At 42.9% G+C, this 12,686-nt stretch overlaps 1 protein-coding gene across 1 annotated transcript in view; it reads right to left on the reverse strand.

Annotated features, from left to right (window-relative positions):
• AFF2 (ALF transcription elongation factor 2) overlaps window positions 1-12,686 on the reverse strand; it is a 526,427-nt gene that overhangs the window by 24,706 nt on the left and 489,035 nt on the right. Inside the window, exons 12-15 of the mRNA XM_065915233.1 lie at window positions 11,946-12,067; window positions 7,112-7,334; window positions 2,524-2,783; window positions 1,884-1,947 (exon numbers count right to left, since the gene is read on the reverse strand). Of these exons, the coding sequence (XP_065771305.1) occupies window positions 1,884-1,947; window positions 2,524-2,783; window positions 7,112-7,334; window positions 11,946-12,067 (669 nt within the window). The remainder of the gene's footprint in view (window positions 1-1,883; window positions 1,948-2,523; window positions 2,784-7,111; window positions 7,335-11,945; window positions 12,068-12,686) is intronic.

The raw sequence follows: 12,686 nt of genomic DNA on the forward strand, positions 1-12,686 counted from the left end.
ACAATTAAACTGACTTGGACATACTGATTTCTTCTTTATGTGTAATGAATATTATATATGACATTTTTATAGTGAGTATTTTATAACAGTATTTAACATTTTCAATTTTTGGTAGCTGGATGGAAGAATTTCACTAATATGGAATTTTATGTGAAAGAACCAATAGAATGCAGGTTGAGCTATTTTAATTTTCTTATATACCTTTTATCAAAATATTTTCTATGCAACTGTGAAAGTTTCAATTCTCAAAACAGCAGAGTAGCTGTCTCTAGCAAAGGATTAAGTACAACTATAAAATGATGAGTTACAAGTCTTGCAGAATCTCTTGCTGTAAATGACTCTCTTTACAATAAATGTTCTTCCCCTTTTATGTACTGCAGGAATTTGGTGCTTTCCTTTCTGTAAGCTGTTGTGGAAAAACATCAGTTTCAGCCCAATTCAAACTGATTTTATGAAAACCTTTGTGTATATATGCAAATTATCTCCTTCTTCTCTTGCCTTACAAGATAACTTCCTTGGGTCATCCAACTCTGATTGGCTCTCCCCTGTGGAAATTAAGGAAATCTACAGGAAATCTGGAAACCAGGAAATCTACATTCTGATTTTTAAAACTGACTTTTCATTCACAAACCCATAGCTAGAAGGATCCTTAAAAACCACCTGGTCTAAATCTTTTTCCAAAAGGAAAAACTGAAGTTCAGAGAGAGGACTACATGGGCCATAGTGCCAATGAGTGGCTGAGTCACACCCTCTTCGGGGCTTCAGTTTCCTTATTTATAACTGAGGGGCTTGAACTCCGAAGAAGTGTCTAACTCTGGTATAGATGTTAGTCTGGCAAAGACATCTTCCTCTAAATGAGTATTTCTCAATCTCCCCCCATTATCATTCCCTCCTCCCTCCCTTCCCACTCAGTGAGTTTTTTTAGACTTTTTTTTTCACACATTCCATTGAAATTTTAATACTAAAGATATACCAACTATCTCCTTATGTACTGTGGCCCTTGAGAGGGCAGTGGATGGTGGCCACTCACAAGTGATGGTGCAGAGACCATTGTGGTCCTTCATTATAGCCCTCCCAGAGGCAAGCAGCATGGGGCAGCTAAGTCTTGGCTGGACACAATAAAATGATGGAGGATATGATTTTTTTAACCCAGTGGAGTTGAACTGACACCTCAAATTATGCTAGGCTTTAGTCAAAGGTGGGGATTCTGAATTCAGGGTCTTCTCTAGGGCAGTGGTTCTCAACGTTGGCTGCACTTGGGAATCACCTGGGAGTTTTGACACCCACCTCTGGTCCCAGTCTCAGAAATTCTGATTCCATTTCTCTGGGGTGTGGCCTGAGCATGAGGGCTATTTTAAAGCTCCCCAAGTGACTGTAACACACACGATTGAGGCCCTCTATTAGGTAGCTTAGTCAATCAAATAGCTCTCTGTGCCAGGTCTCTCTTGATCCAGGTACCCACCATCCTTGGAGGCAGTGGGGCCAAGTGTCCTGGGAAATCCAGAACATGCTTTCTCTGTGCAGGGCCCTAGGTTATCTAACGCAGCAAGCAGTCAAGTTTTTTCTACAGACCTGAGTTTCCTAAAGCCAATGTTTGAGGCACTTAGCCAGCTCTCAGCAACTCTCTCCATGTCTACACCAGTTTGGAGTTCATCAGAAACCATGGGAGCACCCACCTTCTCCAGGGCAGTTTCAACAGTCATTTCAAATTCAATTGAAAGGTAGCATAAGCCTCAGCACCTCTGAAGTTGGAACAAGGGGAAGAAGAGTGGGAAAACCAAGAATGGCAGGGCAATGTGGCACCAAGAACTTGGGGACTTGTGGTGCTAAGGAATTAACCAGCTCCAAACTCCCTATGTCAGAGCAGCAATAAGGAAACCTACCAGTGCATCAGCTTTGTGCTTCAGCTTCTTAGCCTCTTGCATGTAATAATCAGCATTGTGAACCCTAAACAAATGAAATGAGCTCATTCAGAAAGCAATGTTTCATCTTTTCATTAAAAGACTGAATGGTCATACTTTGGGGGGCTATAAATCCATTCCTATACAATGCCTTGAACAGGGCTGATGGATGCTTGTCATGCATATAATAACCAAGCTTGAAATAATCCAGTGAATGAGATTGGTTCCTAATGCCCCATTAGGATAAATATTCACATCCTCCAACCCCAACCACTCAAGTTGCCCAAACAGATCCAACAGAATCTAGCTGTAATTCTCTTTGTTGGCACACAGTTCTACCTGAGGACATGGGTAAGCAAGGAGGACCAAGCAACCTAGGATTCAGCACCTGCCTTTGGAAACAGTAACAGAGCTCCATGTTTAAAATCAGCCAATGACATTTCTAGGTGGGGATAAATATGTATTTGAGAAGGAGGAATGCACTTTTAAGGCTATAGGAGCTGCATAGCTGTGGCTAAGGTCTTATTTCAGGTGACATATGCATGGTGCTCGAAAAGTCATACTGCCCCCACCCCCATTTGCTGTTCCCCAACTGGGTCCAGAGAATCTGGGGACAACATACGAGTCATCAAAAGTGAGCTTGGGTCTCCGGACATTGGTGGTGCTGGTGGACAGAAGGGGCAGGGCTGCCCACGATGTCATCTCCAGGTGACTGCTATCCATGAGGCCAGTAGTGATGGCGGAGGTGATGGTGGAAATGGTAGTGGTAGTGGTTGTGGTAGTGGCCGTGGCAGTGGCTGTGACAATGGCAGTAGCAGTGGCAGAGGCGATAGCAGTGTTGGTGACAGTGGCAGGGGCTGCCTTTTTTGGAGTGTCTCCCTCCTGGGAAAAAGGAGGACAAAGAGTTTTCATTAGGTTCAGATTTTTAGAGCATCTTTTCATAAATGCTTTGCATGTCAAACACCCTAGGAAACAAGGCGAGAGAAAAGAAAACAATGCACATGGCTTGAGGATACACAGGTGATCCTGGTATATGTCATGAACTCTGGCAGTCACCAGCTTTTGTTCTATGATGATGCCAAACACCAAGCCAGTCACATGCTGTGACCATATAGCTCCATCATCCCAGTAAGAAAGCCATTAGCAAAGGTCTAGATCCAGCAGGGGATATGGTGGGGGCGGGGAGGGGGTGGCGAATAGGAAAGGGAGGGAAAGATAGAGAGTGGGAGAAGGGGAGAGAAAGATAATCCCTCTGACATGCATATTTTTGATAAGAAAGCCAGCCCAGAAACTTCCTCTTGTTACTCTGCAAAATACCAGATCTAGAGCAGCAAAATGCCAGCAAACCAGTCATCCCTGGGCCATGAACAAATAAACCAGGGTTCTTCCCACCATGCCTTCCATCTGAGCTGCTCTGCTTTAATCATATTTAGATATTGAAGTTCTGTAAATTAATTCAAAATATGATCATGCTCCTGAAACTCTTTATGAAACCACTGCTCGATTTCATCTCATATTTCTCCCTCTCCATTACCCTCACCCAATCCCTTACAAAGTCTTATTCACTCCCTCTTTCCAGTTACTCTTACATCTGTCCCCTCCTCCTATGACACCTCAAAGGGTAGGCTCTCGTGGCTTCAGACCTGGCTTCACCCTTTCCAGCTCCCTTCCACGAACCTGTCACCACACTGAACTCATCATGATTTCTCCACTATCCTGCTTTGGTTCCCTTGAAGCCTTAGGGTTGAAAAAGCCTCCTCCTTGTTACTTTCTTTCACCTTGCTATAATGTATTGTATTTTTCATTTTTAAAATAGAGGTAAAATACACATAATATCCAATCTACCATCTCAACCATTTTAAAATATCCAGTTCAGTGGTGTTAAGCACATCTACATTGTCCTCCAACCAATCTCCAGGACTCTGAAGTTGCAAAGCTGTAACTTTGTGCCCATTAGACCATAACTCTCCATCCCCATCTCCCTAGCCCCTGGCAATCACCCTTATAATTTCTGTCTTTGAAAATCTGACTCGTTGAGTTACCACATACAAATGGAATCATACACTCTTTGTCTGTGACTGGCTGATTTCATCTAGCATGACATCCTCAAAGTTCAAGGTTGTAGCACATGGCAGAATTTCCTTCCTTTTAAGACTGGATAAGATTCCATTGTGAATTTAGACCACACTCTGTTTAACTACTTCCCTTCATTTCTAAACCCTCCTTATCTCTCTTAATACTCTCAGCTCAACCCAGATCAACAAATGCCTTCTCAGGAAAAATGCCTATGTCTATGGCTGGAAGTGCTTTAAACCTTTCTTGTCGCTTTAAAGATGGGTCCTTCTGAAGAAGGAAATATCAACCCTCTTCAGTATTCTTGCCTGGGAAATCCCATGGACACAGGTTCCTGGTGGGCTACAGTCTCTGAGGTCATAAAGAGTCGGACACCACAGTACATACATGGAGATGGGAGAGGTGTGTCTCAAGCCTCCCCTAAGACACCAATCAGCAGCTATTTTGTATCAAAGTTTATCGAGCATGTCTCATTGTTCACCTTAGGGTGAGAGCCCTTCCAGCATTGGAGCCAGCTCTGATTTGTGACACCCCCCACCCTGTCCCATCACCCCACCGCCCAGTGTGCTCAGAGATTTGCTGACTGCAGGCCTGCCTGCCTTAATCAAAAGGGTCACTTTTCAGCTAAAAGTCAATTGTGAACATTTCTTACATCCATGAAAGTCTCATCTTTTCCACTTCACCCCAAATCTCCAAATTATCAAAAATTCTCACCATGATGGGCTCATTATGATAACTGTGCTGAGAGACTGCACATTTAAAAGTGGTTATGATGGATATGGAGAAAATTGTTTCACGTCCATCACAGATTTTATTCAACCCAAACACATAAAAACTCAGAGCTTTCTGAACTCCTAAGCCAGCTCTACACTTCTATTGCCAATACCCGATGGCCAAGATGAAACAGCAGGACAGCTCCAAAGAGACAGCCACGTGTTTCTATGACCAAGATAGGTGACAAGAACCTTGAAACACCACGTCCACCACACATATGGCACTGATGTCAGTCCTGGCATATCTGACTGGAAATGATTGCATTCAGCCACAATCATCTAAGTCATATATACATCCTCTGTTTACTCTCACCCATCCACTGAGTCAATAAACAAGACTTCATGGTTACATGGAACAGAGAAGACTCTAAGAGTGCAAAATGGAAAACACTTTTGGAACTGGAAGAAGCTGTATAGATCACCTAGTCAAATGTACTCATTTCATGGACTCAGAGAGGTGTCATAATTTGCTCAATGTCACAGAACAGATTTGTTGCAGTGTTAGCACTATGTTTCAAGCAAGTCTCTTAATTTCTACAGTCTCTCAGATTGCAGGCCATGGCCAAGGAAGAGGTAAGGAGTACTCAGTCGTATCATGGGGAATTCTAGTGATTTTCTTAAGAAAATGATCCATTTCTAGGTTTTCTAGGTGCAAATGTAATCATATTTATCAGATTTTCCCAGTAGTTTTGAGAGCTCTCAGAAATGCCTTTGCAGATCCTCTTATTACCATTGTCATAAGAACATCCATATTAAGCACCTGATTATTTGTGACCATGTACTAGGTGCTATATGAAGAGAATTGCCTAGATAGGTAGGGTATGTGTCCTCCAAAAGGTTGCAGTATAAAAAACCTCAGTTGAAGTTTATCACATTAATTATATTCAGTATGAAAAATAGGACTGATTTTGTAATTATCGCTTAGAATAGAAGGCTTCATTCCTAACACTGTAACTTAGCATCTTTAAATGTGAATGAAAGTATAATCTGGGCACACACACAAACATATTTCATTTGGAAAATGACAACTTCATAATAGAGCCATTTTTTTATATCACCAATAATATTTACCTAGGTATGTATGTTATCTATTTATCTCAGATGATGGAGGACCATAAATTATGGTCCTTAAAGTTCAGAGACCTCATGGCTTTTCATGAAGTGTTAAATGGGTGCTTTTGGTTCAGGGGCTACTGGATTGGTTGTAGACATTTGAAAACTCATTGATTTTCACTCGTTTGCTTTTTATGTTACATTTAAAGGATCTTGAACTGCAAGGAGATCCAACAAGTCCATCCTAAAGGCAATCAGTCCTGAATGTCCATTGGAAGGACTGATGTTGAAGCTGAAACTACAACACTTTGTCCACCTGATGCAAAGAGCTGACTCATTGGAAAAGACCCTGATGCTGGGAAAGATTGAAGGCGAGAGGAGAAGGGGAAGACAGAGAATGAGATGATTGGATGGTATCATCAACTCAATGGACGTAAGTTTGAGTAAACTCCGGGAGTTGGTGATTGACAGGGAGGCCTGGTATGCTGCAGTCCATGGGGTCTCAAAGAGTCAGACACGACTGAGCAACTGAACTGAACTAAAGGATCAAGTGCATATGTATTTGCATACACATGCATCTACACGAAAAGGCAGAAAGATTTGCCATTAATATTCACTAGTGACACTATCACTCACGGTTTCCATGATTCATGTACATATACCTGGGGCAGATAAAAAGACATTGTGTATGGATGTGAAAAGTGATACAAATACTCAATCATTTATGCTAATCAGGCAGCAGTGCAGAAAATCCGAAGGACGGGATAATCCTTTAGTCAGGCTTAGAGAATCACAATTGTGTGATTTTGGCCACAGATTCAGCTTTTAAACTCCATCCTTCTGAGTCACTATTTTAAAACACAATTCATATCAGCCAAGGTGGGTGTGGAAAGACGTTAACTTGGAGTTCCAGCACCAGTTCCCTCACCTTGAGCAATTCCATCCACTTGGTCTTTCACTGTCACTAAAGAGTCTGTGCTTCCCATGTGCTGTGGTCAGTATTGTAGAAGTGTCCCCCACTCCCAAGATCTGAAGGGATTGGACCAAAAGATAGGTCTGAAGCCCTGAACCTCTGAATAATCATCTCTTTGGAGAAGTAAGACTGGAATGAAAAATTCATTTGAAGTTAACAGAATCAAGATCGGAACTAACGGAGAGCTTGTGTATTTGTGTACACACACATGTTAATATTTTCTCTCTGCCCCTTCCTCCCACCCCCCTGCAACATCTCCAAAAGGTCAAGTTGACTTAGATAAGCTGGGTCAACTTGTTTCTACCTGACAATGAGAAGATTATTTCTATGATGCTTACGTTTACAGATATCCCTTTGAAAGTAGCGCAGAATTTGCCTTCATTCCTCTTAGGTTTGGTCGAGGTGATCTGTCCTATCATAGGGATGGTTTTGTCTCGACTGAAGGGACCATTATTGCCGCTTATGTTCCTGCGACGTGGAGGGTCCTCTGGCAGTGGGGAAAGTGGAGGAGGAAACAGCTTTTCTTCTTTTCTTCTATTTGCTCTCCTGGATGAATTATTTCTATGTAAACAAAAAGTACAGGGTGTCAGAAAACTCTGTCTCTCTTTATTCTGATCTTTTGCATGATGCTGCTACGTTTAGCTAAAGTAATGTGTTGGCTGATGGTCTTTTACCTGGGGTGAAAAGTATATAGAAAATGCGTAGACACATAGATGTCTATAGAGAAGTGGCCCTTCCTAGAGATTGAGCCATAGATAAATGCAAAAATCTAAGAATAAGCACGGGTCTTTGAAACAGAACTCCATGATAAATGGAAATGTCTAATGGAGTGTTGCCCCAGTGTGATATTTGCAACCTTTCAAGATTACTGTTAATTAGATTTTTATGGAAAATCCAATGCAGACTTTAATCCCATCATTTTTTAGGATGGTTCCTACTTATTCTGCCCTAGGACTTAACTGCACAGTCACACAATAAATGGTACAATAAACAATTAGTGGAAGGATATTTTCTTAAGAAATACAGTACTTAGACATTACCCAGAAATAAATAATGCACTAAATACTTCTGGGACACACTGGAAATTGCATATTCCAACTGTTCTACTGGAGGCATAATGAGCCCCTGACCTTAAGTTATTATACTGAAGTACTGATGTACTCTGCTTTACAAAACTCCATTTGAAAAATATTTTGTCATTTTGCCACAAAACATATGTGGTCCTAGAAGTGCTCCCATGCTTTCAAACTGATTTATCTGCCCATTAAATGGGCACCATCAAATAAACTGAGACTTCAAATAAAACAGAACAACTAAAACCTTATGCTAGCTGCTTAACATGGTAATTGGGCCATGGATTTTTATTTTAGTTACTCTCTTCGACTAATCAATGAAGATTACTTGAATTTTAATCTTTTCTTAGACAACTAATATTGCACTGTGCAGCCATTTACTTTTCATGATTATTGACTACAATTTTCAATAGCAAATTAAGTCAACAAGAATTTATGTTTTCCTCTTGGTCAATTTCAGTGTCTAGAAATATAGATTTACAATATCTCAAAGCAACAAATCAAAGATGAACAAGCACTCAAGTGTTTTGATTTCCTGAAATGGTAGACACCAATGCAATCCCCTCATTCCACTTCTGCTGTGTTGCCGAAATTTGCCAGTTGTAATAATATTTGCCATCTTCTCTGTCTTCTGTTTCATAAACACAGTCTTATGTCAATTTCTGTCAGGCAGCCAAATTTTTAGAAAATTCACTGTTTCTGTAATTATTTTAATGGATTAAAATTAATTACAAAGTGTTTGTCAGTGGATTTTTAAAATTGCTTTGACATGGAGAACCATTTTAACGTAATAGGGAAGCCTGATGAAAATAATGGTGAAAATACAGGTTAGGATGCTTGTCCACGAAGATGCTCCAGCAACATCAGACCACACTGTGTATAATCGTTACAGAGGAATTACACTTTGGAGAATTTACATGGAAAGGAGTCAAGTATTGCTGTGGCACCTATAGGAGTGACTGGTTACTTATCTATGACCACTTGACCACTCCTGGCCTACCTGAGTTGCTGGAGAAGGGGATGGGGGCTGCAAGGGGAAGAGCTGTTCCCTAGAGGCAGTCAACCCGCCACTGGCCACAGTCATTGGGCTAGGCCTTCCCATCTGCCATTGTACACAGTACACCATACACAGTACAGTACATTTGGTACAGTGGCCACTGTCATCTGGCCCCTTTTCCTTCTGTATGATAGTGACCTGTAACCATGGGGCCTTTAATGACTTCCTGACCCAAAGGGTATTTTCTAGGGACTATTCTGTCCATTATGAATTCTTACTATAAGGGCATCTTTTGTATAGGCCAGAAGAGGACAGAAGGAAAAAAGAGTCTCCCCTTTCATGCCTCAGAGGCCCTTATGATGGTTCAAACTCTAAAGAAGGGAAAAGGAACACATAAGGGCCCTTCTAGTGGATGATGGGAAACTCCAGGTGTCAGGCTGATGTGGTATCCTTCAGTAGGTTTAAAATGCTCATTGAGAAAAGTGAATGTTGTGTCATGGAAATTTCCAAGGATTTAATCTGAAGGATCAACAAAGCACCAAGGAGCAGACAAAACTCGAAGAGAGGGCTCCAAGGACAACTCCAAGAGGCCTGTCCTGGTTTCCTTCTCCCTCAATTCTCAAAATTTTCCCAAATAAGAACCCAATTCAGGTCCTTCCTTTATGGTAAAGGATACTAGGTATACATTGCTCTCCTAACTACTACAAAGGCAGAAAGATCATAAGGATCATGAGGTGAAATACCATTTTATGAGAACAAATTTGAATTATTAGACATTTGCCTAATACTCGATCATGTCTCTTCTATGAAATGGGGAATGTGTGGGATTACTGGGTCATTGAAGCAGGCTTGCAATGGGGACTGATGATGTGGCAATATCCCACAGCCCTCTAGCTCTTCCTTGTGCCTTTTGGTGGCCTGGCTCAAAGAGATGAGAGCCTGGGAACTGAGGAGGTACCACCATGTCTGTCCTGTGCTGTGCTTAGTCGCTCAGTCCTGTCCAACTCTTGGCCACCCCATGGGCTAGAGCCTGCCCGGCTCCTCCATCCATGGGGATTCTCCAGGCAAGAACACTAGAGTGTGTTGCCATGCCCTCCTCCAGGGGATCTTCTTGACCAGGGATTGAACCCAGGTCTCTCCCTCATTGCTGGTGGATTCTTTACCATGGAGCCACCAGAAAGGCCCAAGAATACTGGAGTGGGTAGCCTATCCCTTCTCCAGAGGGTCTTCCCAACTCAGGAATCGAACGAATAGGGGTCTCCTGCACTGCAGGTGGATTCTATACTGTCTGAGCCACCGGGAAGCCCATCACCATGCCTGCTACTGCTGCTGCTAAGTCACTTCAATCGTGTCTGACTCTGTGCGACCCCATAGACAGCAGCCCACCAGACTCCCTCGTCCCTGGGATTCTCCAGGCAAGAGCACTGGAGTGGGTTGCCATTTCCTTCTCCAATGCATGAAAGTGAAATGTGAAAGTAAAGTTTCTAAGTCGTGTCCAACCCTTAGCGACTCCATGGACTGCAACCTAGCAGCTCCTCCGTCCATGGGATTTTCCAGGCAAGAGTACTGGAGTGGGGTGCCATTGCCTTCTCCATGCCTAGAAGCAGGGAAATAGGCTTCTTTCCCAATGGTTAAACATCATCCTTCCAGGGCCCTCCTACTTTCCAAGGAGGAACCTAAAATGGCATCCTTGTAGTGGTGGTACCTCCTCAAGAAGAGGCACGGCTTGCTCTACTAGAAGAGTGTCTAGTTCTGATAACTCCAAGTATCTGAAGGGATATTTCATATCAAATTATACCGGGGAATGCAAATGCGTGTCACAAAGAGCTATGGGTCCTCAGGGAAACAGCATCCCAGGACCAAATCTGGGCTGGCAGGTCCTGGCAGCCCATGATCAAATCTCCTTAGTTTATCGAGCAGATCTAGTGGTCATTGATCTTTTCTTACCTTTCATCTCTAAACAACAAGGATCCAAACAAATGTAAACTGATAACTTATTTCCGACATCTTATCTGTGGCAGACTGATGCCCTGTCACTGATGTTAAACAGTAATCTGTGAAATCCATTGTTGGCAGCAGTTAGCCAGATTGCCTCTCCACTCTGGGCTGCTAATAGGTTTCAAAATTGGTCGTTGATGGAAGTTACCTCTAATGCTGAATGAATTTATGGCAATAATTATCCAAATATAATAGTTCCAGGAGCTGACATGTTTGTTAGGGAGGGCTTCCCTGGTGGCTCAGGCAATAAAGAATCTGCCTGCAATGCGGAAGACTTGGGTTTGATTTCTGGGTTGGAAAGATCCTGTGCAGAAGGGAATAGCTACCCACTAGATTGTTAGGAAAGTGATATGTGAAAGACAGAAGAACTCTGTCACCATGTTTGGTAGGGAAGGCTGGGTTCCTATAAGTGAGCAGGGGACAAGGAGGCCTCCTGCCTGACTCCGGCACCTTCTGCAAAGAGATAGACAGGAGAAGAGCTGCCAGCTGATCAGCATTAATTTGTCCACCCCGAGCTGGCTTTTCTCAGCACAGAACTGCCTGGGGGTGGGGGGCACTCCTAGACAGCTCATGTCCCTGGCCTCCCCAGACATGTCATCCCCTTGGCCCCTGAGGAGTTCATGATGAAATTTCTGGTGCTAAAGCTTCATATCAGCATTATGATTTGACAGCAAAGAGGAAGCCTCTGCTGTGTCATTCTATTGAGGCCAAGGGAGATGGTTTTATCCCTATCAGAACTGGAAGTTGCCCAGAGGAAGGTGATTTGACTCAAGGGGAAGGTGTTCTTTAAATTGGTTTTCTTCCTTTTACCCTTCACTCAGTGCTAAAAATCCACTTTGGCCGATTTTGGCCATCTATCTGAGTTGGAGTAAAGAAACGTTGCTAAAAAACTCAAGTGGTCACCCAAACCTGGCAGCCTGAAGGCCACCCTTTATCCCACCTGTGTTAGGCCGGTGGCCAGAGACAGCTGTCAGGACACAACTGAATGACTCCTGTTTCTTACCTAACATTCTTTTGGGATAGGACTCCCTACCCTCAAGGGTTCATTTGAGATTTCTTAGGAGTCCAAACCAGCAAAGTATCATAGAATTGGGGCAAACTCACTCTTTAGTGCTGGGAGGCTTCTGGGGGGGAGCTGGCGAGATGCAAGGTGGCAGCAGGCAGATGGTAGCTGCCTCCTCCAGGCGCTGCTTCTTCTCAGGGATTTTCTCTGCAACTTCTGTCGGCTTTAACAGGAAAAAAAAGAATACACAGAGTTTGAAATCCATGGCACAGGCAGACATTTAAAAACAATGAGCAAGGGAGACAATGCACTTCTATTTTAAGTCCTAGATTAGGTAGGGACCTTAAAAGTACATCTTTGATCAGACAGAAAATTGATCCGTCTTGCCTCGCCTACTCCAACCGAGAAGCTGGCATCAGAGAGGGTGAAGCTGTGATGTCAGCCTCTGATTGGGTGGCACAGAGATCTCATACCAGAAGTAAAGAGAATCTGTCATTTTCAGACACTTCTCCCAGCAACAATGCCCCCACAAATGAGTAGTTTAGAAACTAACACTGCAATTCTAACATGGCATAAATCCTGTCCAAACAACATGGGGGTTGGGGGTAACACACAAAGGTCACTTGTACAACCAACAGTATGCAAGGAAATTAACCATGTGTAAGGCACACCTTTGGACCTTCATGTATTGGTTCTGAAGGCACACTTTTACTCCTAGTTGCACTGCTGTCCTAAGAGCAGGGAAACAGTGATAGGGCAAGGGCCCCAGACTTTGTTCCCTATTTTGGAATACTCTTGTTAGTTAAGTTGGCACCACAGCTCAGAGATAAAACCGCCTGTGA

This window comes from Muntiacus reevesi, chromosome X (genome assembly GCF_963930625.1).
Source record: "Muntiacus reevesi chromosome X, mMunRee1.1, whole genome shotgun sequence".
NCBI lineage: Eukaryota > Metazoa > Chordata > Mammalia > Artiodactyla > Cervidae > Muntiacus > Muntiacus reevesi.